Source organism: Tiliqua scincoides, chromosome 12, assembly GCF_035046505.1.
Source record: "Tiliqua scincoides isolate rTilSci1 chromosome 12, rTilSci1.hap2, whole genome shotgun sequence".
NCBI lineage: Eukaryota > Metazoa > Chordata > Lepidosauria > Squamata > Scincidae > Tiliqua > Tiliqua scincoides.
The window spans coordinates 18,786,361-18,812,595 of NC_089832.1; the positions used below are offsets into that span (position 1 = coordinate 18,786,361).

The 26,235-nt window shown below is 47.2% G+C and overlaps 1 protein-coding gene and 2 pseudogenes across 1 annotated transcript in view; 1 reads left to right on the top strand and 2 right to left on the bottom strand.

Annotated features, from left to right (window-relative positions):
• The window catches only part of LOC136663225 (relaxin receptor 2-like), a 29,580-nt gene extending 3,999 nt beyond the window's left edge, over positions 1 to 25,581 (bottom strand). Inside the window, exons 1-14 of the mRNA XM_066640209.1 lie at positions 25,431 to 25,581; positions 17,721 to 17,870; positions 16,696 to 16,785; positions 15,250 to 15,355; positions 14,225 to 14,296; positions 13,019 to 13,090; positions 11,743 to 11,814; positions 10,127 to 10,198; positions 9,259 to 9,333; positions 8,097 to 8,168; positions 5,016 to 5,087; positions 715 to 786; positions 297 to 368; positions 132 to 203 (exon numbers count right to left, since the gene is read on the bottom strand). Of these exons, the coding sequence (XP_066496306.1) occupies positions 132 to 203; positions 297 to 368; positions 715 to 786; positions 5,016 to 5,087; positions 8,097 to 8,168; positions 9,259 to 9,333; positions 10,127 to 10,198; positions 11,743 to 11,814; positions 13,019 to 13,090; positions 14,225 to 14,296; positions 15,250 to 15,355; positions 16,696 to 16,785; positions 17,721 to 17,870; positions 25,431 to 25,581 (1,220 nt within the window). The remainder of the gene's footprint in view (positions 1 to 131; positions 204 to 296; positions 369 to 714; positions 787 to 5,015; positions 5,088 to 8,096; positions 8,169 to 9,258; positions 9,334 to 10,126; positions 10,199 to 11,742; positions 11,815 to 13,018; positions 13,091 to 14,224; positions 14,297 to 15,249; positions 15,356 to 16,695; positions 16,786 to 17,720; positions 17,871 to 25,430) is intronic.
• Positions 11,308 to 11,425, bottom strand: LOC136663440 (5S ribosomal RNA; annotated as a pseudogene).
• Positions 18,977 to 19,090, top strand: LOC136663452 (5S ribosomal RNA; annotated as a pseudogene).
• Positions 25,582 to 26,235: the final 654 nt, after the last annotated feature.

The following is a 26,235-nucleotide window of genomic DNA, read 5'->3' on the forward strand; positions in this document are numbered from 1 at the left end:
TAGTTCACAACTAGCACCGAAGGAGTATCAAAAACATGAAACTCTGAATAATAACATCAGAAGCACCAAAAACAGGGCATAGCAAATAAAAATAATAAAATAGTGTAGGTGGCACACTGGAAGTTACTTACATGTGAGACAGATTTGTGAGTTGCTCAAACATGCAGGTGTGGATGTTGGGGATCTCCAGCCCTTCCAGGCTCCTGTGAAACCAATGGGAATCAGTGAGTGGCTCTCATGTCCCCCGAGTGGGAAAAGGATTCGGCACTTTTGTCCCAGCTGTTTGTGACACTTACAGGGAGCGCAAGTGAGGCACACAGTCAAATTCGTTTGGAAAGATCTGATGCAGAGGGTTATGCGAAATATTCCTGCAAGAAAAAAAGAGGAAGAGTCTTTGACAAGCAGCAGTGCCTGTGGCCACCTGGTCATCCTCCCACCACACTCACAACAGAAGAGAACACAGAAACAAAATTATCACACACATGCTGGGAGCAGCATTTGTTTTTGAAAGGAGTCCTGTTTTTAATTTTGGAGGCTTTTTGAACACTTTTCTCCATAGCTCTGAAGGCCGTGATGCTGAGGAGCGGGTGGCATTGATAACTGGGAACGTTAAAGGCTCGGCGAGAGAACACAAATGCCAATCGGTTAGTTCCAGGAGAAGTCGCACATTTAAAAGAAATGGTGGTGGAAAGCAGGGAAGGTTCTCATACGTACAACTGCTGTAACTTGCTCAGGCCACTGAATGATTCTGGAAGGAGCTTCGTAAGCCTGTTCGAGGACAAGTCACTGTTGGAAAAGGAATAGAGGAAGGAGGCATTTTACTCATGTGTGGTCAGAGCTCAAGTCTTTATGAAGACTGAGGATACCACCTAGATAGGCACTAGATAGGCAGATAGGTGCTATTTAGGTGTTAAATAGGCGCTAGAAATGCACTAGGTAGTAGTAACTTTATTGTCATTGTGCTACAGCACAACAAAATTTATGCACTTTAGTGATACAATCATAAATATATACTACCGTTCCAACAATCACACTCTACACACTCACCCACACATTCTATACAACACGCATCATAACATAAAAATAGTATAACAGACCACAATGCCCAGGAGCCTGGTAACAACTATATCGCCTTATTCAGTGTAATTATGGCTGTGGGATAAAAACTGTTCAGGAGTCGTGTGGTGATGCTCTCATAGTTCTGTATCGTCTACACAAAGGCAACAGTTCAAAGAACTAATGCGCTGGATGGAAGGGGTCTCTCAGAATACTATGTGACTTCTGCAGACAGCGAGATGTATTGATGTCCTCCAAAGCTGTTTCTTTGATGTTAAGTGAGAGATTATTTTCTTTGCACCACAATAACAACTCCTGTACCTCCTTCCTATAAGCAGACTCATCATTCCCGCTAACAAGCCACACCACTGTAGTATTGTTAGCAAATTTTATAATTTTGCTAGATAGGTAGGTCAGGTAGGCTCTAGATATGTGCTAGATAGGTGCTAGAGAGGCACCATATAGGTGTTAAATAGGTGCTAGATAGGCACTATATAGGTGCTAGATAAGCACTAGATAGGCGTTAAATAGGTATTATGTAGGTGCTAGATAGGCACTAGATAGGTTCTAAATAGGCGCTAGATCGGAGCTCTATAGGTGTTAAATAGGCGCAAGATAGGTGTTAAGTAGGCGAAAGATAGGCGCTAGATAGGCCCTAGATAGGTGTTAAATAGGTGTTAGGTAGGCGCTAGATAGGCTATATAATTGTTATATAAGTATTACATAGACATAGCTCCAGTCTTTAAGAAGACTGAGAATACCACCTAGATAGGTGCTAGATAGGTCCTAGATAGGCGTTAAATTGGAGTTATGTAGGTGCTAGATAGGCGCTATGTAGGTGCTAAATAGGTGCTAGATAGGTGTTATGTAGGTGCTAGATAGGTGCTATGTAGGTGCTAAATAGGCACTAGATAGGTGCTAAATAGGCGCTAAATAGGTGTTACATAGGCGCTAGATGCGAGATAGGTTTTATGTAGGTGCAAGATAGGTGCAAGATAGGTGCTATATAGGTGTTATATAGGTGTTACATAGGTGCTAGATAGGTTTTAAATCACTAGATAGGTATTAAATAGGCGCTGGACAGGCGTTTAATAGATGCTGGACAGGCGCTATATAAGTGTTATTATTAACAGCATTTATATGCCTCATTCAACAAAACACACACACACGCACACACACACACATGTGTATATATATATATATATATATATATATATATATATACACACACACACACACAACACATATATAACTCCGTATAACACATATAGAAGTGCTATATAGGTGCTATATAACTGTTATATAAATAGCACACAGCCAGAGCTCAAGTCTTTATGAAGACTGAGAATACCACCTAGATAGGCGCTAGATAGGTGCTAGATAGGCCCCAGATAGGTGTTAAATGTTAGGTAGGTGCTAGATAGGCACTAGCTAGGTGCTTGATAGATGTTAAATAGGTGTTGTGTTGGTGCTAGATAGGTGCTATAGAGGTGCTATATAGGCATTAGAAAAGTGCTGGACAGGCATTAAATAGGTGCGGGACAAGTGCTATATAAGTGTTATATACTTATAATACTTGTATATAAGTCTGCAGAACACTTATATGTAAGTGTTAAGAGAGCTTAAGTTTTTATGAAGACTGAGAATACCACCTAGATAGGCGCTAGATAGGTCCTATATAGGTGTTAAATAGGTGTTATGTAGGTGCTAGATAGGCGTTATATAGGTGTTAGATAGGTCTTGATAGGTGTTAAATAGGCACTGGACAGGCATTAAATAGGTGTGGGACAGGCACTATATAATTGTTATTTAAGTATTACATAGACAGAGCTCAAGTCTTTATGAAGACTGAGACTACCACCTAGATAGGCGCTAGATAGCTGCTAGATAGGCCCTAGATACCACCTAGGTAGGCATTAAATAGGTGTTAAATAGGTGCTAGATAGGCACTAGATAGGTGTTAAATAGGTGCTAGGTAGGCGTTAAATAGGTGTTATGTAGGTGCTAGATAGGTGCTATATAGGCGTTAGATAGGCGCTGAACATACGTTAAATAGATGCTGGACAGGCGCTATGTAAGTGTTATTATTTATATACCGCTTTTCAGTATTTATATACCGCTTTTCAACAAAAAACACATATATATATAACACATATATAAGTGTTGTATAGGCGCTATATGTGTTATATAAGTATTACATAGACAGCTCAAGTCTTTATGAAGACTGAGACTACCTCCTAGATAGGCCCTAGATAGGTGTTATGTAGTGCTAGATAGACGCTATGTAGGTGTTAAATAGGTGCTAGATAGGTGCTAAGGCACTAGATGGGTGCTAAATAGGCGCTAGATAGCTGCTAGATAGGTATTGCATACGTGGTCGATAGGCACTAGAAAGGCACTAAATAGGTGTTGTGTAGGTGCTAGATAGGCACTATATAGGTGCTAGATAGGTACTAACTAGGTGCTACATAGATGCTATATAGGTGAAATAGGTGCTAGGTGCTACATAGGCACTATTTAGGTGGTAACTAGGCGCTAGATAGGCACTAGTTAGGTGTTAAATAGGCGCTAGATAGGAGCTAGATAGGTGTTAAATAGGCGCTATATAGATGTTAAATAGGCACTAGATAAGCATTAAATAGGTGCTGGATAGGCGCTAGATAGGCGCTATATAAGTTATGTCAGTACTTGATAGGTATTAAATAGGCACTAGATAGGCCTTCAATAGGTGCTGGACAGGAGCTATATAAGTTATATAGGTGCTAAAACGTGCTAGATAGGTGGTATACGCACATAGGTGTTAAACAGGCACTATATAGGTGCTAGATAGGCAATATATAGGTGTTAAATAGGCATTATATAGGCACTAGATAGGTGCTATATAGGTGTTAGGCATTTTATAAGAGCTAAATAGGTGTTAAATAGGTGTTATGTAGGTGCTAGAGAGGTGTTAAATAGGCGCTATACAGGTATTAAATAGGTGTTATGTAGGTGTTAGGCGCTACATAGGTTCTAGAAAGGCGCTATATATGTGCTAGACAGGTGTTGCATAGGCGCTAGATAGGCATTATATAGGTGCTAGATAGGCGCTATATAGGTATTAAATAGGCACAATCAATACAAGTAAATACTACCTGCAACACAGTGATATGCTTTACTTTTGCAGGGTTGCAGGCCTGTGTATTGCACTGGTGTGTAAATGAAAGGATATCTTGCATGTTATTTCTATGTAGGCAAGACATTCTACGTTGCGTGCAGAGATGCATTTATTCTATGCAAATTATTGTTACATGGCTTTACAGATAATGAATGCATCTTTCAAATAAAACCCCACATTATTTTCTCTTTATGAAATTTGGGGGAGTTACGGGTATTTGATGTTTCTCCAGACTTATCCTTTCATTTTGCCCACCAGTAAAGATACCTGACATCATTGCCGCCCTTGAAAAAAAAGTCACCCTACCCCCACTGCTAGAATCCTGGCTACGGGCCTGAGCCACTGGGAACCAAGTGCCCTGGCAAGAGTTGATCTGGGACAACTCGTACACAGTGGGTTGAACCATCACAGTGCATGCAGAGGCAAGCTGACCCTGGGGTTAGGGGGTGGCACTCAGCAATTCAGGGTGGCATTTCAGAGAGCAGAGTAGATTTGACCCTTTGGAACTTTATAATTGGTGGGTGGCAGTGCCATTTCATAGAATCACAGAGTTGAGAGTGAGTGACCACTTGCCCATCTAGTCCAACCACTTCAGCCGTTCCTAACAAGACAGGGTCTCCATCCTAGTCCATTCCCTCTGGATCCACTCCAGATTGTCCGTATCCCTCTTAAACTGTGGCACCCAGAACGGACACAATACTCTGGAAGGGGTCTGACTAAAGGAGAAACTAATTAAGGTTTTCTGCATCAAATCCCACCATATCCAGGAACAGCCCTGACTAACTAGGAAAGGCTCACTTACAGTTCAACCAGCTGCTTTAGTGGGGAAAAAGTCCCTGCCTGGATCCATTCAATTTGATTCCTGTTCAGAATCCTGGAGATGTAAGATAAGCAAAAGAGAATATAAAAGTTGTAGATTTTAACCATCTATTTTTGCTCTTTTGTGGTGGGGAAGAATAATCTCCTAGCACACGCCCTGCCCTTCCCCCTTGCACAGTGCACTGCCACACCAAATGATGCTTCTTTACCCAGAAGCACACCCACTGCAGCTCCAGCACTTTACTTCCTCCTCCCACTTCCTAAATTTGAAAAGAAGGGAACGGAGAAGATGTGTGAAGGGAAGAAGAATCTCTGAAGCACTAAGACCACCACACTTTATACCTCCTCCTCCTCTTCCTCTTTGTTCCCCTCTTGCTTTTCAAACAGCATAGATGAGAAGGTTCAGGTAAGTAGAAGGTGGTAGGAGAACTCACCCCCCCCCCAATCAACCACTTCCCTGGCCAGTCTCAGAGATGGGCCAGACTTGTAAATGGTCCACGAGCAGATGTCCAAATCAATGCACAAAACATGAAAACTATTCCAGACAGCAGCACTCAGTCTATCCCAGTCCAAGGGCTTAAAAAGAAAAGCCACATACTATATTCTCTGAGCCTGTGGTTTTGAGAATCTTTGCTTTTGCCAAAAAACATGAGCTTTGGGTCCCTTGTCTTTTGGGGGAGTGTACACACCTTCGACTTCTTTCTCAAATACTGTCATCTCCCTACTTCTCACTCTGGTGATCCAAAACATTATGAAAATGTGAACTGGAGAAGGAAAATGCATTGCGCAAATCAGCAGCACAGGCAAAGATCATTATTTATATAGACTTGGAGGGTGTGGGGCTAAGACGAACATCCCACTTCCTTTCCCAATATCTGGCCTCTTTCTACCCTGCAGCTTTCAGTGGTGGTGAGAAAAGGGGAGTTGGGGCTAAGAGGCAGGAAGAGAGTCATCCCCCCCCCAACTCACACAGACCAGCCCTGTCTGTTTCATCTCCCCATAAAGCTGTCACTGGTGCAATATCAGTGGTGAAGGGTGTTTATGCCTCTCATCTCACCATGTTTATGTCTCCCTGGCTTTGACACAAAAGGCCTTGAGGCCACATTCCCAGGCAAAGTCAGTTAGTTTCTCATCTTCCTGGCCTGGTGGATAAGTGAGGATGATGAGAGGCAGGTAGAAACCGCCTTGGCACAGCAAAACCTGGGTTTCCATCTACTGGAGTCCCTGGGAAGCTCTTGTGGGCACGCTCAGTGAGTACGCTCAGGTTCAAGGCCTTTTCAGTGGAGAAATGGTGCTCTGGAAAGACCTCCCAGGCAGCCCTGCACAACCCTATTACTAAGTGCCTTCCAGTTTCAACTGAGGACTTGTCCCTTCAAGCCTTTCGGGAGAGGCTGAGCCAAAGGAGACTCCTAATTGTTAATTGCTAATGAGCCACTTGAAATGTCATTGTCGGTCCTGTCCAGTGCACCCCAGGAGAAATGATGGCTTGGTCACAGCCTTGTCTACTGTCTGGGAAAAAGATTACAATTAATGTCTGCTAAAGGGAGAGTGTGAACTGTCATTCTGGTTGTACAAGGATGACTCTAAGAAAAACTTGTTCCTCTGGCAAGGAAATGGCATGAGGACAGAAGCTGAAGGGGCCCCCAGCATCAGTCAGTCAGTTTTAGGTGACTGCAATGCAGGGCAGGGCCCGTTTGGGGCTCCAGGTTCACAACCAAGGTCTGCAGCATCTTAAAATTTATCGTAGACTTTTCACCTCTATGGTAGGATGAAAAGCCTTCAAAACGTGCAATTAAAAAGTGCATGTGAGCGAATGGACTAAATGGATCTCAGCACATTTTAATCCAAAACTGCATGCATGTAAGTCTACAAGTAAGCCAACAAAGTGTGCTGATTACCTTTGAAAAGGAAATCATTACAAAATCTCTTGTTTTAGTGACTGTGAAAAGATTTAGTAAAAACATTAATTTAATTTTTTTTAAAATTTTGCCCTAGTGTGGGGATCCCTTTAGGGGGAGGGCCCGACGGGGAACAATTAGTCCAATGGGTTAAAGCGGGCCCTGCCACAATGAAGTCCTGCACCAGTCCAGACTGTGTTTCCAGAAGTCTGAGCCTCTTATTGGGAACGTTTTGCTTTTCAACCCAGACATTTCGGTTCTGCCTCTTTGGACTGGGTACAAACTGTAAATATGTCCAGTCTGAACCCAATAACAGAAATGGCCTCTCCAAGATGCCTGGATTTTGCTTGTCTGCAGAGGGCCACAGGCTACTGATTTCAGCATGACCAAAGATCAGTGGAAGCCTGGGGCCTTCTAGTTTACCCTGTCAGGACAGCTTAGGGAGTTGATCCAACCCTACATTCCCTTGGCATTATGTAATGAACCCCTTGGCTCTCAAATGAAGAAGGACATGCTGAATTACGCATTCCACGCCTGCCTTTCATGTCTCTGACCCATGGACAATTTGTAGCCTGTGTACAGGAAAATATACACATGCCACGCAAGTTTACTGAAATCTGCTCCCGGGGCTCTGATGGAGACAGAACAATCATGTTTTGGAAAACTAGAATCTAGGACAGCTCTGCACATTGTCCCAAGACAGTCTTGGCCCCGTCCATAGCTGCACAGAAGGCTTCAAAGTAAGTTCTTTTGGAGGCGAAGAAAAACTGTGCGAAGTGTGACCAAAAATAGACTGGTGGAGATAAAGTGCAGAGCTCAGCCCAACCAGCTACACTCCAGGCTGATATAAGGAGCTTCTTTTCTCCTGCTCTTCAAAGAGAATCCACTGAGTAAAGGTCTGGTGTGAGGGGCTATGCAAGGGATTGGCCAACTGGAGGCTCCAAGCAGCCCTTCCCCACCATTACCCATCAAGGGGCAAATTAGGTCCTTGGAGGGAATGGTGGTGTGATGGGACATGCTGCCAGTCTGCTTGGGAGGATAGAGAACATTTCTTGCCCACCAGACCACAGTCCCACCTCCAAAGGACCCATTCGTGAGCTAGCTGTTGACCAGGGTTCCATGTTGCCAAAATCCCCACCTCCACCCCTGCAGGAAGTTACACTCACAAGACAGTGACTTTGCTGCATCCTCTGAAATCAGAATTTTGCAAAGTCTGGAACTGGTTGCCCTCCAGATCCCTGCATGGTAGAGGAGGAAACTCCAATGAAGAAATGCAATAAAAGACCCCAAAAGAACATTCTCTGGCTTTAAAACCCTCTCTCCTCACCTTACGCACATGCTCAGTGAAATTCTGAGCTGGCCCCAAAGTCAGGTTTGAATTCCAGGCAGTATCGGTAAGATCTCTTTTATCACAGAATCACAGAGTTGGAGGGTTCAAGGCCATCTAGTCAACCCCGCAGGAAGCAGGAAAATCCCCTCTAGCATCTCCAAAAGGAGATTGTCAAGGCTCTGCTTGAAGGCTTCCAGCAAGGGAGAACCCACAACTTCCTTTGGTAATTGGTTCCGTCCTTACTGTTAGAAATCTCTACCTAATATCCATCCCAAATCCCCCCCCCCGCAGCTTAAACCCATTAGATCTACTCCTACGCTCAGGAGCCACAGAGAACAAATCGTTGCCTGCTGCAGATCTGAAGAGCACTGCCTCCCCTCAGCCTTCTCCTCTCCAGGCTAAACACTGTTCCCTTAACCGTCCTCATAGGACTTGTCCTCCACACTCGACCATCCTCATCACCCAGCCTCATGTATCTGCGCTTTTCCTGGCATGCTGGCCTGTATGTGCGTATTCTCTAGTTCAGCCTCAGGCACCCCCAGTCCCTGACCTCAAAAAACCTGATGGTCCTGCTCTCTTGCTCAGGAAAGGAAAGTGCAGGAAGCACTAACCCTAACCCTAACCCTGCACTGGTACCAGCCTGGGCAAGCCAGAGACTTCACACTATTTGGGGATGATGCTGTCCACCGCTTAGGTGCCCAAGAGGCCTGACCACCCATGTGCCCAGCAGGCTCAGTCCCAGTTTCAAACACCGTGGGTTTGGTTGAAGCTTCCTGAGCTCTTGGCAAGGCAAGACTCTAGTCCATGGGCACAGGCAAGGAGGCCTGAGGTCCCTCTGCCACCCCTTCCTGTCACCACCTCATTCCAAGCCGGCTGTGCTTCCCCACTTCTGTGTGCATCTGTAGGACTGTCTTGCTGAGGCCATTCTCAAGGGCAGAGTGAGTTGCACCAGCTCCCCCCTCCCAAGTTCAGCAGCAGGAAGGGGGACGACAACTTACAGCCAGTTCAGCTCCGGCATTTCGGCACAAATGGATACGTTGGGCAAGGCATGCAGGGAGTTGTCGTGCAGGTCCCTAGGACAGAAACACAGAGGAAAGATTGTACTGGATGCTTTTCTTTTCTCAGGTTCTGATTCTTTCTCATGCACATCTCACCAGTTCTCTGCCCTTGGCATTCCCCCCACCCCCTGCAGAGCTGGAAGTTGGAACCAGGAGTACCACTGGGCACCTCCTGACTGCATCCCTCCTCCAACCATGAATTGGCCGTGCTGAGTCAACCCCCATGCAGCAGACTGGTCACGTGTAGGGTGGCAGTCAAGATAGCAAGATGGCACCTCCAAGAGCTTGGGGGGAGCACTGCCACAAAAGGGCAACGCTATCACACCTGGCCACACAGCAACCCTGTGAGATAGGTGAGGCCCTCAGGGTGACTGGCCCAGGGTCACCCAAGAAGCTTCATGGCTGAGCAGGAATTTGAACCTGGATCTTTAACACCAGAACCACGACACCATCCTGGCTCTTCAGGATACAGATCCTCAATAGTAATATGCATTAAATGTTAGAGTAGGATCCGTCACCAAAGCAGCTGAGGGCAGGCCCCTCTGAGCCGTGAACTCCCTGGACCATTCATGACTTCTTAGCTTCCATTCTATCTAGTGAAAGTAAGACACGCTCATATTGTCAGATTAACTTCTTTGCTGCAAACCCAGACTGACTGGTCACAGTGAAACCATGTGCAGATTTATGCTGAAATAGGACCGTGAACACAATTGGTAGGCCAACCGAGAATGACGAAACAGGACTGGGAAGAAAGGATGAGGAAATAAAAGGAGAGCTGGAAATTCCCAGGGATCTGTTCCACACTTACAGAAATAGCAGCGACTTAAGTCCCTCAAAAACCGAAGGGAGGAGCATGGTGATGTTGTTGTTGTCCAGAATTCTAGAGGAAAACAAGGGTGGAGAACATGACGATCTGGGAAAATAGTAGACTGAGAAGTGCTTCCAAGTCCAACCATTCAGAGTGATGGGGGCAAGCAGTTTTTAAAGACAATGGTTGGCAACCTTCCTTCAGTCTCGAAAGACTATGGTATAAGCCTACAGCACCTGGTATTCCCAGGCGGTCTCCCATCCAAGTACTAACCAGGCCTGACCCTGCTTAGCTTCCAAGATCATGGTATAAGCCTATAGCACCCAGTATTCCCAGGCGGTCTCCCATCCAAGTACTAACCAGGCCTGACCCTGCTTAGCTTCCGAGATCATGGTATAAGCCTATAGCACCCAGTATTCCCAAGCAGTCTCCCATCCAAGTACTAACCAGGCCTGACCCTGCTTAGCTTCCAAGATCATGGTATAAGCCTATAGCACCCAGTATTCCCAGGCGGTCTCCCATCCAGGTACTAACCAGGCCTGACCCTGCTTAGCTTCCGAGATCATGGTATAAGCCTACAGCGCCCGGTATTCCCAGGTGGTATCCCATCCAAGTACTAACCAGGCCTGACCCTGCTTAGCCTCCAAGATCATGGTATAAGCCTATAGCACCCAGTATTCCCAGGCGGTCTCCCATCCAAGTACTAACCAGGCCTGACCCTGCTTAGCCTCCAAGATCATGGTATAAGCCTATAGCACCCAGTATTCCCAGGCGGTCTCCCATCCAGGTACTAACCAGGCCTGACCCTGCTTAGCTTCCCAGATCATGGTATAAGCCTACAGCGCCCGGTATTCCCAGGTGGTATCCCATCCAAGTACTAACCAGGCCTGACCCTGCTTAGCCTCCAAGATCATGGTATAAGCCTACAGCGCCCGGTATTCCCAAGCAGTCTCCCATCCAAGTACTAACCAGGCCTGACCCTGCTTAGCTTCCAAGATCATGGTATAAGCCTATAGCACCCAGTATTCCCAGGCGGTCTCCCATCCAAGTACTAACCAGGCCTGACCCTGCTTAGCTTCCGAGATCATGGTATAAGCCTACAGCACCCAGTATTCCCAGGCGGTCTCCCATCCAAGTGCTAACCAGGCCTGACCCTGCTTAGCTACCGAGATCATGGTATAAGCCTACAGCACCCGGTATTCCCAGGCGGTCTCCCATCCAAGTACTAACCAGGCCTGACCCTGCTTAGCTTCCAAGATCAGACGAGATTGGGCATGTGCAGGGTAACCCTCTATTTTCATTTCCACTGGTTCCATTTTCAATTTTTTTTGTTCATTCGGTATGATTTCATTTTTTTTTTTAAATAAAGGAAAGCACATCTCGGATTCAAACTTGTAGTTCCCGGTTGGGGCTCCACCACGGAACTCCCTCCTTGCAGCAGGCCCCTCAGTCCTCCATCCACCCAAGGGATGGTGCTGCGTCCAGGCCGTGAACACAAAAGCAAATGACAATGAATGGAGTTTGCAAAAATAACCCCCACTTTTATCTGTTTATGCTGCAAAACGAATTGAAATTTATACGAATGAGTCCTGCTATAACCTGAGGGACACACTTACAGCCATTCAAGACGATGCAAGTCCTGGAAGACCAAGGGCGGCAGAGCTGTGATGTTGTTGTGACTGAGATACCTGAAATGATCGGGGGGGGGGGGGGAATGAATTCTTGTTAATGGTGTTTTCATGCTTCTGTTTCTTCCTAGCAAACCCTTTGGGAAACAATGAAGACTAGCATCTAGTTTTACAAATTCATGCCAGATTAAAAAAAAAAAAACCCACTCAGCGTGGTCACAGGCTATCCATGGTTGAAATATGAATACAATAATGATGACATTATATTGACACTGGGTTTATTTCCGCCTCAAAATTTATACTGTCACTGAGTTTGCTTTCTCCAGTACAGATATATTTTTTCTTCCCTAAAAATTGTACTGAAATCACATTTTCCCTCCTCCCCAAGAAAAAAAAATTATATGGACATTGTGTTTTCTATCTCCATCCCTCAAATTATATTGCAATTACATTTTGTCTGTTCCAAATTATATAAGAATTCTAGTTCCACCAAAATTATATTGTACTGTCTTTCCCTTTCAGTCCCAAATTACGATGAGAATTGCTTTCCTGCCCCCAAATTATATTGCAATCATATTTACTTCCTCCACAAGATCTATAGGAAAAACTGCATTTTCTTACTCAGTTATATTGAAATTATATTCCTTCCAATTTACCCCCACAAAAATTTAAATTGACATTACAATTTCCTCTCTCCCCACAAACCCCCCCCCCCAAACTTTTGATTCTTTTTCTTTTTTTACAGGACAGGAAAGCATCTTTTCACTTGTTTTGATATGTAAACTGGTGTGTTGTGTGTGTGTGTGTGTGTGTGTGTGTGTGTGAGAGAGAGAGAGAGAGAAAGGAGGCAGGAAAAAGAACAGAAAACAAAACCCCAACAAAAGAAGCTCCCTTCTCCTTTAAAAAATCATTCCCAAAGTGGTTTGTATAGCAAAAGAAATGACTAAAAGGTTCCCTGATCCGAAAGGGCTCACAGTCCAAAATGGGGCAAAAGAGACACCAGCAAATGGCCATGAGAAAACTATTATTATTCATCAAAAAGGGAAAGTGGGCTGGTTGGGCAGTGCAGGGCAGGGCAGAGTGGAGCAGGGTTGCCAGTGTGCTTTATCAGCTGCCCACATTGAGCAGGAGGTTGAGCCAGATGACCTCCAAGGTCCTCCTGCCGTCTAATGTTCTCAGATTCAAATCAGGGGAGTTTTTTTGTGCTGGCTCAGACGTGCCCACTCCATTCTTGCCCACTTGAAGACGAAGTCCATTTACTTACAGCCGCTGGAGCTTGGCAAGCCTGGTGAAAGAAGACGTGGAGAGCTGCTGGATCCTATTGTCTTGTAGGAAGCTGTTCGAAAAGAGAACCTGCTAAGCACAAGTGCTCAAATATCCCTTGGGAAACAGCAGCAGAATCAGGAGACTTAATGGATCAAAGCCATGGTGGAGGCTGGGTGTTTCAGCTCCATCCTCTTCATGATTCTTACTCAGGTCACTCCCCCTCAGGCATTCTTTGTCAAAGGGGGGGGGAGAACCAGACCCCCACTGGAAACATTTTTCCCTTGGCAGATAGCATACAAAAGGGGGGCGTCATTGAGATCAGGGACACACGTAGAGGGTAGGGTTCAATCTCCTCCTCCCCTCCTGGGCACCTGATCTGTGTGGTGGAGAGATCTGATCTGACTGCTGTTTACCAAGGAAAATGAAAACGTATCAGGGACTGCGACATATTAATAACCCACCTAGTTTGACCCAGGACAGGGGCGTCCAAGTTGATCTGCCAGCAAGTCATTTGGTAGGGAAAATCCTACAAGCAGAAACCTCTCCACCCCCAGCATTCCTTGACCACTTTCCAAAAGCAGTGGAGGAGACTGAACAGTCATTGATCAGCCCTCCTCATCTTCCGAGTGCAGGCAAAGAGAGTGGGACAGAGAGCTGGGCAGAAGGTGGGTTGGAGAGGTGGAGGAGAGGTGTGACTCTGGGCATTCTCTGTGAGCTTGTTGCCTCCTACAGTCCAGCCTCTGAAGCAAGGGGTTCAACAGGCCCCATGGCAGGGCCACCTAAGACCCAAGGGCACCAAAAGCCTGGTCCCATCCAGGCTTCTTCCCGCTCTGCAGAATCAAAATTCTGTGCCAAGGAAACTCCCAAAATTCTGCAACCCACATTAACGAAGCGCACTTGCATTATTTATACCAGACATGCTTCATTCTGCTTCTGTTAGCAAGAGAATGGTTAAAAATAAGCCGAGGGAGGCCTGCGGCTCCTGGGAGTTCTCCTGAGCTTCTTTCAACCCCCTCTCCCAGCTTCTGAGACGCCATTAAGCATTAACACCCAACATGTTGATCCTGGTACCTATAAAGCATTTGTTTTTAGAGCAAGAAGGATGCAGAATTCGGTTCCCTGCGCAGGACCAAATTCCTGGCTTAGTTCACCAGTTGCAGAAAGGCAAAACCTGCCAGCAGGTAGAACAGGCCAGCTTACTCACAGGTACTCCAGGCTCCCGTAGGTGATAAACTGACTGGCCTCCAGCGAGGATATCCGATTCTTCTTCAGATTGCTAGAAAAGGTGCAGAGTGCAATGCTGGGCTTCAGTGGCTGCGAGAGGGGTTTCCATATTTGCATAACAAGAAGCCACCCAATGGATCAGACGCTCAGTACAGAACCCACAGCCTATCCTGCCCTCTGCAGGATGCGCCCCTGCACTTGTAAACACTTTTTAAACACCTTGCTTGGATCCACACTTTACAAGTTTGTGCTGGATGTGAACTAGTCCTCCGACTAGATGCAGACAGAGATCCTGAGCATCTTCCCTCAGCAGCCACCCTGGTTTGCTGAGGCCTGGGAGAGGCGGGATGTACCACCTCTTTCAATAAACAAACATTAAACTACCCAGAACAGAGAAGTGGAGGTGAAATGGGATCAAAAATAAATATCAAGACAATTTTCCTACTTCAGATTTGCCTGCAAATAGTCAAATACCTATTTTCTTAATTCTCTCTCTTCCCCCCCCCCCATTTCAATTAACAGGTACTGCTGATTTTTTGGAGAGGGGGCAGGGAACCTGCCTGGGCACAATCTGGTCAAAATGAGGCACTTGAAATAAATCTCTTTTATTTGGACAGCAGGATTAAGTGCACCCTTTTGGCACCACTTAACTGGTCTTTTGAAGCTGGGCAGTTCCTCCTAATGCACGACCCCCACCTGTCCTCCTGCTCCCTCCACTCCTTGCTCTGTGTTCTCATTTCAGATAACCGGCATCCTCGAAAGCCCACTTTGAGCTACAGCAGGTAGCTCTGACAGGTACTAAACTCCCACCTGTTATTTCTGCCCTGCGCATTTCCCTGGGCCTCGGTGTGCAAGCCAGTGGCTTAAGCACTAGGTGGCATCAGCCCCTCACTGATGGAAGATCTGTTCAGTAGGCACACAGAGGACTTTCTCTGTGTCTGTTTCAGTTTTACAAGGAAGAGCGCAGCAGGGTCACCCTGCCGGAGGAAGGCCTCCATTACTCACAGCTCTGTCGCGTTGCATAAGACCTGGGGAACAGTGACAAGGTCTTGATCTTCACAGGAGATGGCAGTCCCCAGACACCGGCATTCTTCTGGGTACAGATCAAGGGCTGAGAACAAAGAAAGAAAGAAAGAGGCGGGGCTCAGAGGCTGGCACAAAACAGAGAGCGTCTTGGTAACTGTATGCAGTGGTGTAGCTAATGATAGTTTAGACAGGTGCCGAGCTCCAAACGATGCCCCAGGCATGACACCACACCTGGGCTTTTAAAAAAATGAAAGTGGGGGGAAAACGCCCGCCACCCAGCAGCTCGCCACCCAGCTCAACTGCTGGTGCAGAAATGAACAGCCCTGTCAACTTGAAATCCCAGGCCTCTGGGAAGGGGGAATAGGATCCTGCAACAGCCTCTGCTGCCATCCAAAGACATACATTTTGAGACATACAAAATTATGCAGGGGATGGACAGAGTGGATAGGGAGATGCTCTTTACACTCTCACACAACACCAGAACCAGGGGACATCCACTAAAATTGAGTGTTGGAAGAGTTAGAACAGACAAAAGAAAATATTTCTTTACTCAGCGTGTGGTTGATCTGTGGAACTCCTTGCCACAGGATGTGGTGACGGCATCTGGCCTGGGCGCCTTTAAAAGGGGATTGGACAAGTTTCTGGAGGAAAAATCCATTACGGGGTACAAGCCATGATGTGTATGTACAACCTCCTGATTTTAGAAATGGGCTATGTCAGAAGGCCAGATGCAAGGGAGGGCACCAGGATGAAGTCTCTTGTAATCTGGTGTACTCCCTGGGGCATTTGGTGGGCCGCTGTGAGATACAGGAAGCTGGACTAGATGGGCCTATGGTCTGATCCAGTGGGGCTGTTCTTATGTTCTTAACTACAATTCCCAGGAAGCCTTGCAGGTCTCTTGTTACCTGGTGTGCTCCCTGGGGCATTTGGTGGGCCGCTGTGAGATACAGGAAGCTGGACTAGATGGGTCTATGGCCTGATCCAGTGGGGCTGTTCTTATGTTCTTAACTACAATTCCCAGGAAGCCTTGCAGGTCTCTGGTTATCTGGTGTGCTCCCTGGGGCATTTGGTGGGCCGCTGTGAGATACAGGAAGCTGGACTAGATGGGCCTATGGCCTGATCCAGTGGGGCTGTTCTTATGTTCTTAACTACAATTCCCAGGAAGCCTTGCAGGTCTCTTGTTACCTGGTGTGCTCCCTGGGGCATTTGGTGGGCCGCTGTGAGATACAGGAAGCTGGACTAGATGGGTCTATGGCCTGATCCAGTGGGGCTGTTCTTGTGTTCTTATCCCGCCCCCTGCCAGGCCCAGTCTGCCCACCACAGTGCACGTTCCCCAAAGGGAGTGGGATGGGAGAGAGATGCAAAACAGATGCTGTGCAGCAGTACCCAAAGCAGCAAGTTATGCCCCTGAGAGAGTCTACTCACCACAAGCGGTGGCCGTCTCTCCGCTTCGGAGCCTGCTGCTGTTGCTGCTGAGCACCACCTCTAGCAGCTCCGGCCACCCAACATTATTCACTGAAAAGGAGAAGCCAGAAAAAGGACTCACATCCTACTAGAGGCCAAGTTTGCGCACCGGAGCCCAGGGCTGGCCCAAGACTTCTGAGGCCACCTCACCCCACCCCACCCTCAACTGCGCACTTTCTCCTTCTGTTGCTGAAGTCCCAAGAGCAGGAAAAGGATGGGCAGGCTTAGAACTGGACCAAGAGCCCCTGACACCGGAGGTGGCTTCTCAAATGCAGCCTCTACCTTCCCCGATACGGTGCCAGGCTCTGCTTATCCCACTCTCCAGTGCTCCAGCTCAGCACTCTCCCCCCTCCACACTTCTTCTCTGACCCCGTCTTTCTTTTCCAGTCCAGGGAGTCAAGGAGAAGGAGGGACAGTGGAGGCAAACAGGCAGGCAGATATGAGTGCCCCCTCCGCTACCTGAGGCAACAGCTTCAGTTGTGCTCATGAATGGGCCAGCCCTACCTGAGCCTCACTTTTCCTCATAGCACTTGCTACTTAGCCCTTGCTTGTCAGTGCAAGCTGGACCAGGACCTCCAAATTCTCCCACACCCTTTCCCTCCTCATTCCTGACCTGAGAACCGAGAAGCCAATGCCACTCAAATGTTTACAGCCTTCAGTAGGCCTGCTTCTACCAAGCTCAGCCTTCAACAGCTCTGAACTCCAAGGCAGTTTGGAACTCAACAGTCATACTTGAGCTCTGTCATCAAAACAGGAAAAATTAGCTGCATTTCAAACTTTAGGACGATGACCCCCAACTCTGCTTTCGGGGCCTGCTTCCCAACTTTGCTTTCCAGTTCCTTGATAAACCTGCTGAAAACTACTCCTGTGAAACTTCAACTGGGACACAGAAGTCAGACTCCCTGTTCTGGCCAACTGCGTAGCAGTCGAGAAGAGAAAACCCTTAAAGCAGGCAGACAGTTGAAGACTCTTGAAGCTCTAGTTACCGCAGTTCTCTTCATCTGCTCCGTTCCCGCAGTCGACCACACCGTTGCAGTGCAGATACTGGGGCAAGCACTCTGTCAGGTTGCCACATGGAAAAGTCCCCGGGCGGCAGGGACCCCCGTTCTGACTAGGATCCACTAGAAATGACTCTGCTAAAGGAAAAGACAGAGAGGAAAATGAGACAAACCAGGAGCATTGTTTCTAGTCCTGGAAACCTAACATGCTCTTCCAACAATCAAGGTTCAAGACTATGAGTTGCCATATTGCAACTTTGTCATCAGTACAAGGTAGTCACCCCCCCCTTGCTGTAGCATCTGGGGCAGGAGCCCCTCAGGCTCCACCCTTGTTATACCTTAGCTGAAGTTAAGCTGCTGAGTCTGGTCTCAGGGCCTGGATGTGTGGCTGCCCGAGAACCCCATGTCCACTTCCTCAGAGTTCCATGGCAGAAGAAAGATGGGCTCTGCATGCAGCAACATCAGTCGGTCCACAGATGCCACCAGAAGCCCTAGCCTGGCTGCTTTCCTTCTGGACAACAACAGGAGCCCAGCCCTCCCCAAAGTGGTCCCCAATACAGGCGGCATCTGGGCAAAGCAGGAGAATTCCGAGAGTGACATTTAGCCAGGGAAAAACAGCTTTGCTGCTGAGAAGCAATTAACAAGCTCATTATCGCAGGACAGCCTCTGCAGCATCCCCAGAGAAGCCCTGCAATTGCCAGCCTCCCCGGAGGAGCAGCTCACCTCCCTCTCCGTCATTCACACTGCTGTTTGGCGAAGCCCCTCTTGACAGGCAGCTCAGCAAAAATCACAGGCGCGCATGAAAGGGAGCCTGCCACCACGCCTGGCAGCTTTAATGATCAGGCCCTGCAATTACCTGGGTCAAACGGATCAAGGCAAACAGCTCCTCCTCTAATCAGAGCTCCAGCGGGCCGTCAGTCAGGGCTCCGGTGACAGGCCGGCTTGTTTGAACAAGTCTGCCCTGTCACTCAAGGAGAGAGCAAGCCGTTCTTCTGGAAACAGCGCATGGATGCCACAGCTAATGACATGCTGAAGAAAGCCTAAGACAAAGCTGCAACAGTTCTGGCGCCGTCATTTTTGCCTGGGTATTTCCACACGGCCACATTCAGCTTGCCCTCCAAGATCCACACAACAACAACCTCTCACCTTGTCCTTCCTCATTTGCACTTCTTATGTTGCACTTCCAAACAGGAAGTGTGGGACTTGTTGGGAGCTCCCAGCATGACCTTCACTTTTTGTTCTTTGTCAACTGTTACCCTGCACATGCCCAATCTCGCCTGATCTCGGAAGCTAAGCAGGGTCAGGCCTGGTTAGTACTTGGATGGGAGACCGCCTGGGAATACCAGGTGCTGTAGGCTTATACCATAGTCTTTCAAGACTGAAGGTTGCCAACCATCTCCCTATACTGAACACTATCTCCTGATCTTGTCTGATCTCGGAAGCTATTGCAGGGTCAGGCCTGGTTAGTACTTGGATGGGAGACCGCCTGGGAATACCGGGTGCTGTAGGCTTATACCGTAGTCTGTCGAGACTGAAGGTTGCCAACCAACCAGTGGTTCCAAACTGACCGGGTGTCACAAGGTTCCCACAGCCTCTTCTTCCCAGCTCAGCCAGGCGCTGCCACCCTGAATTTCACAAAATTGAGAGATTTTGTGAGATCCAAGATGGTGATGCTCAGGGGAACAGGAAGAAGGAGCCACTTGGGAAATCCCACAGCGCCCCTGTGAGTGTGCCGCAATGCACACTCTGGGAACTTTTGTGTTTGGCCGAAAAGGATTGCGCAGGCCAGAACAAGGGTCTGTGTTGTTTTCCGCAGGGTTTTGTTCAGGGAGGGCACATGTGGCTCATCCTCTTGGGCTGAACCTGAGAAGGAGGCAGCTTTTCACATTCCCTTTACACAAGGACAGGTTTCCTAGTTGTTCAGACCACTAAGTAGTCCTGACCCAGAAGCCTCAAAAAAGGGGTATGGGAGTCCCCACCTGAACTGTTCCGGCCTCTCACTGTAAGGAGTCTCTCTTGGTGGGTACATTTGATCCTCCTGCAGTTCCTTCCTTGGATCAGTGATGCCATGTGCAGGCTCAGACCCTGACACAGTCTTACTTCTACTCAGGACGCATTCACACATCCATGTTTAAGGACCGCAATGCCAAGCAGCTGTGGAACATGTGCTGGGGCATTGTGGGGGGAAAATGGAGGCCTTGTACAAATCGATGGTAAGGCCACACCTGGAGTATTGTGTCCAGTTCTGGTCGCCGCATCTCAAAAAAGACATAGTGGAAATGGAAAAGGTGCAAAAGAGAGCGACTAAGATGATTACTGGGCTGGGGCACCTTCCTTATGAGGAAAGGCTACGGCGTTTGGGCCTCTTCAGCCTAGAAAAGAGACGCTTGAGGGGGGACATGATTGAGACATACAAAATTATGCAGGGGATGGACAGAGTGGATAGGGAGATGCTCTTTACACTCTCACATAATACCAGAACCAGGGGACATCCACTAAAATTGAGTGTTGGGAGAGTTAGAACAGACAAAAGAAAATATTTCTTTACTCAGCGTGTGGTTGGTCTGTGGAACTCCTTGCCACAGGATGTGGTGATGGCGTCTGGCCTGGACGCCTTTAAAAGGGGATTGGACAAGTTTCTGTAGGAAAAATCCATTCCGGGTTACAAGCCATGATGTGTATGCACAACCTCCTGATTTTAGAAATGGGCTATGTCAGAAGGCCAGATGCAAGGGAGGGCACCAGGATGAGGTCTCTTGTTACCTGGTGTGCTCCCTGGGGCATTTGGTGGGCCGCTGTGAGATACAGGAAGCTGGAGTAGATGGGCCTATGGCCTGATCCAGTGGGGCTGTTCTTATGAGGCCACTGTGCTCCCATTAACCTTTTAAAGTCTAGAAATGATTTTTTCTTCTTTTTTAAAGCCCAACCTTGCTGTTGCTTTACAGAGTAGTTCTCCTTCCATGAAAACACTGCCATTCATTTGATTTGTGGCTGCAGACATTTGTCTGGGAGGACTGAAGCATGAGCCAAACGGGCTCAGTTCAGTTTTTGCGTTTTCAGTTGTTCCAAAAGAAATGTGGATCCCTGCAAGACATTGGGCACCCCATCTTGTATTCTCGGAGCCTCCCTAGAATACAGGGAACTCCCCAAGTCCAGGTCTGGACCTGGAAAAATCAAAGAACCCTGATCTATTGTCAACTAAAAGCAAGGTATTTTTCCACATTAACTCTGAATTATTACACAGCATCTTTGCAGCTCTGTCGATAACTCACTGCTGAAACTTGAAATAAACAGCAAATGTTGGAAAAGTCCTCTGCTTTTATTGACCAGTCATAAAAGTCTTCAGCGACATACCCTGCAGGCTCAGCTCAGCTTTTCCCAGATTTACTGGACTATGCATCTGGAATGTTTGTGGGGGGGGGGGGAATGGATGGGGAGGGAGGATCCCTAAATCTTGACAAACCCTGCTGGAGTTAAATCAACCTGCTACAAAATGTTTAAAGATCTGGAGCAACATCTATGACTGCTCCAATTAATCTTTTCCTAAACACTGGCATTTGTCCAGGAGCCGCTGGAAGACCAGACCATAAAGAACACTTCAGCCCACACTACTCAACATCAGCGGAGGCGCATCTTACAGTTTGTTTGCTCAGTTACTAACAGGTTGTTTTTTGCATCCAGTTACAACATCCTCAAGAGAAGCACTTGGTGTAATGGAGGCATTTGGGATGAAAAGAAGGAATGTCAAGTGCTTATCTGGAAGACAACACCTGGTCCGTTAATCTGGGTTCATCAGAAGACATCGATGCCTGGGCTTTTCTGAAAATTTGGTCAGTTCCTCTGTTGTCCAGACTTAGAAATCCTTAAGGGCAGGAATGGGTGGAGAACAGAGGAAAATCTGTTCCACATTACAGTGGCACATTATAGTGGTGTAGTAAGAAATGTTTGGGCCTACAAAGATTTTTATTACCTAACATTTTGCCCACAACTATGGTGGGCACTTTCAAGGGACTAGAGCAGGGGTGCCCAAACCCCAGCCTGGAGACCACTTGCGGCCCTCGAGGCCTCTCAATGCGGCCCTCAGGGAGCCTCCAGTGAGCCTCTGGCCCTCTGGAGATTTGTTGAAGCCCGTACTGGCCCAATGCAACTTCTCTCAGCATGAGGGCGACTGTTTTGAGTTCTCGTGTGAGCTGTGGAATGAGAGCTTCCTCCACTGCTTGCTGTTTCACATCTGTGATGCAATAGCGGCAGCAAAGGAAAGGCCAGCCTTGCTTTGTGCAAGGCCTTTTATAGGCCTTGAGCTATTGCAAGACCTTCATTCGTTCATATAAGTTCAGCTTTAATATATTCATTTATGTAAACTTATGCACATTTATTCAAATTTTAAATGTAAATTAATTCCCCCCCCGGCCCCCGACACAGTGTCAGAGAGCTGATGTGGCCCTCCTGCCAAAAACTTTGGACACCCCTGGACTAGAGGAACAGGCTGTTCATCTCACCCCAGAGCAACTGACAATAACCGTTCACTGATCTTGTGTGTTCCTTAAAGGATTGTGTCCTCTCATTCAGCAACACAGTTCTTTTCCTGTTCCAAATTCCTGGATCCCAGCATTTCTAAGGACTGGCAGCCAAGCATTGCTGATGCTCAAAGTCTCCTCCTTCCTGTTCACACTACTGCGGTGTTTCTGAATCTTGTACTTCCCTGTAAATTCAAGTGTGGTGTTGGGTGGTCGTAGACAATACATGTGCACATTGGAAATCTATCCTATGACCTATAATAATAGTAATATTGTTGTATTCATGGTAGTGGTATATTCTAGAGCAGGGTCTATGTGGCCATTTCTTGAACCCTGGGCAAAGGATGGAAGTGCAAAATGAATATAGGCCAGCCAAACTTCCCAAATACTTCTGTGAACTCCTGATGCGTTCAACCAGGATTCCTTTGAAGTGATGTCTAATGAACTAATGTTGACAAGAAAAAAAAACACAAAAACCCACAGCTTCTGAGCTAAAGGGAGTGGATGTCATGAATACCAAGTGGAAAAAAAAGTGGTTCGAAGAGGAGCAACGGGATACTTTGTCTTCAGGAACACTATTCACAACATGCCCCAAACTCTGAGGAAATGATAAGGTCATATACTTGACGTGCCAGCAGTTAAGAAATGGTGAATGAGATGTTGATCAGGTAGCTCTGCAGCCCTTTCCCTTCTGAGGACCTCATGTATTTTAAACAAGTTTTGCTCACACAAAAAAGAAAACTGGAGGATGTGAGCTACCCATAAATGATTGTTGCATTTGCAATGACTCTGCCACACTTGAATGCATGTGTTGCACATGCATGGAACACCCTTACCATGATGTGACAGTGACACTCTCAGACAACCTGAGCAGCATCCTCATGGGCAAGGCCTGAGCAGCAAAAGGGAGTCCCAAACCCTGTCTGGAGAACAGAGAGGCCCCATTAATCCAGGAGTGAGACCTTCCCAGTCTAGATGATTGTGAGGAGAGCAGAGACTGAGGGATGAGCTAGTTGATAAGGAGTAGAAGTGGCCCCTCCCATTCCTTAGGTGGCAACGGGATGAGAGTTGCTTGCTTCTGAGTGCCCCGTGTGATTAACTCTGCTAAATCTGGCATGTGTGTTTTCTGCTCTGCCAACCTCAAGGCAGCCACCAAAGAGGAGAAAACTAAATAAAGAGGAAGGAAATGAGACATTAGGGATGGACAAGAGTATCCCGAGGGAGCAATAAAGGCAAAGAGAACATTTAGCTTCTCATCGCTCCTAATAAATGACAGGAACCACTTGGCTTGAAGGGAAGCCGATAGTGGGCATGCAATGAGAGTGGTGTGCCTGCGTATGTGATGCGGCTGTTAAGAGAAGGAGCTGTGAGCTAAATTCGCACCTCACTGGGCAGCTTTGAGTAAGACACCATTTCTCAGCCTTGGCTCCTGTCTGTAATGTGGCTTCCTTGACAGACTGTTGTTCCAACAGATTGTTGGAAAGGGAAGTCAAAATCACAAACGTTATGTGTTACTGCTGTTACCTGTGCGGCTCCCAAACTTAGAGATCCGTGCTCTAGCCTTGAATTTACTCCTGATATTTTTTTTTTCTTCATAAATGTAGGTACCACATACGTCCTACCTGCGGACATTCTTACCAACTTCCTCCTTTTTCTATAGTAATAAATTCACTTGCCAAGTCCAGCCCATGCAGGGCAACTCTCCCTTCACACAAGCGGTTCTGGCCTTTCCCAGGTCTTCACTTGCTTGCACGGAGGCAAGGCTGCAGCTGGTGGATGTTCTCCCTGACGGGGCCACCACCGTCTATCACTGATCCGCCATTCCCTAGTCCACATATTATACATGCCCATGCAAGCAGGTGCCTGGGGGTGGGGGAAGGCAGGCACGACTGCTCATGAGTACAGCAGAATGTATTGTGTGAACCAAAGAGTATGTGGCTCTGCGGTTGATCTGAACATGTGAAAATTCTGAGAGAAGCAGAGACACGTTGGCACTATCAAGATGAGAAGGTAACAAAATCAAATCAAAATTATATTGGTCCTTCCTGTTCCATCAGCTTTTAGACATCTACTGTCCAGAACTCAAAATTGCAAATATGCTCACATCACTTTTCTTTGCAACCAACAGCCAGTTACAAAAGGAGTAAAGTCTCCTCATTTTCAATTGCATTTAAGTTGCTAACTGGGTATAATTTGGGAATCTTCAAGCTATGTCACATGATTTGTATGCTACCTGTACCCCTGGAGGCACATCCTATGTGGGATGAAGTGCATAGACCGGGCACTCCCCAGGTACAATCGCAGTCATCTGCCTGCATTTCCCAGAAGCAAAGTGACCTGTGGAAGTGCCAGTGAAACTGTAGACATCAATGCCACAGTCCCGTTGCTGTAGCAGCCGTGGGATTTCTGTTCCCTAATAATTTCTAGCATGCAACTTGTCACTGTCATATAGGTACGACTCACAGGCATGGATATCACTAAGGCCAAATAGGGGGACAAAATGGGGAGGCGGTTTTGAGCCCCTGAACCGGGAGCAGGTGAGGAAGATCAGCATAATTTCCATTCAGTAGCATCGTCTTATTTGGCACCTTGACATTCTTTCCACCCCTCTTCCATCTACTGCATGGATGGATCCTCCATCTACAAGAGACACTTTTTCAAGTGGTGCTCCTCCTATATTTAGCAGGGGCAAAGTAACTGTCCCTCTGAACCCAGCACAGTGTCTTTACAGGTGGCTGTTTGCTGTTGTCTCCTCTGCATCTTTTTAGATTCTGGGATAGGGAGCCATTGAGTTGTTAGATTTCACCTGTAAACTGCTTTGTGATTTTTTTGGTTGAAAGGCTGTATTTAAATTTAATATTAATAATAATACTTAACATTAGAGGGGGCAAAGAAATTACCAACCAATAGCAAAAGATAGCTTTACTGGGAACAGTCTCTATTTTGTAATGACACTTGTATGATCAAAAACATGACAAAAATCAGGCATCCCAAGACCTTGGGAAGAACTTTTCTGGATAAAGGAAATAACTGTGTGAACAATAAAAACAACAGCAATAAAGAGATGGAAGCAGGTGAATAGAAAAGGAAAAGTTTCGGGTGCCAACACAGTAAGGAATCAGTGCTGGCATTTCCCTCCCCTGCCCATTTTCTCGGTGATCTCCTTTTCCCCCTCTCTTACTGTCTTCCACGGATCTGAGATGCCTGAAGGACCAGGCCTTGGCCACACTCCTGTCTTTTCCACAGGTAGCAGTGAAGCCTGAGTGAGTCGCATGCAGGCAAGAGGGAAGCAGTCGCACACCAGTGCAATAAGGTGCTAGGCAGGCGGACATGCTTGGCAACAGCTTTCCACAGCAGACTCACTCCTGTCCACCTTCTGTGTTCTCCAGATCATCAGCACCGCAGCAATCTGTGCTCCACTTCAGCACGAGTCATGGGCTTTCCTGCCTTCCGCGACTAGCAACAAAGGGAAACTGGAAAAAGGGAAGCCAAAGTGAATTAAAAACTCCACTTACTTGCAACCACCTGGAGAATCACCAGAAGCAGCTTCGTGACACTGGAGGCCTTTGAAGTCATAATTCTAGAAAGGTGCCGCATTAAAAAGAAGCCTGCTGCTGCCACCGGGAAGAAGGAAGCTGTCACTCCGAGGCTAATCAATACACAGAGGCTTCCCTCCGCTTGGCTCGCCTGCCAGGTGATGCCGGTTTCCCCTCCAGAGCAGGTGCTGCGTTGGTGACTGAACAGGTTCCAGGAAGTCTCTCATTCCAGAGCTGTGGCTTTCAGGCACACAGTCACAACTCCTTGTACCACCATGGGTCTAACATGATGCCCTGGCAATCGCAAGGAGCACTTGCAGGAGCACTTCCACTCCTCACCAGCACCTGACTCCCTTTGCAGGAGAATTAGGATGGGAACCAGGAGCAATCCAGTAAGGAAACAAAGCAAAACCAACTAAAAAAGGCTTGCAGAAAGGTAGATGACTTATT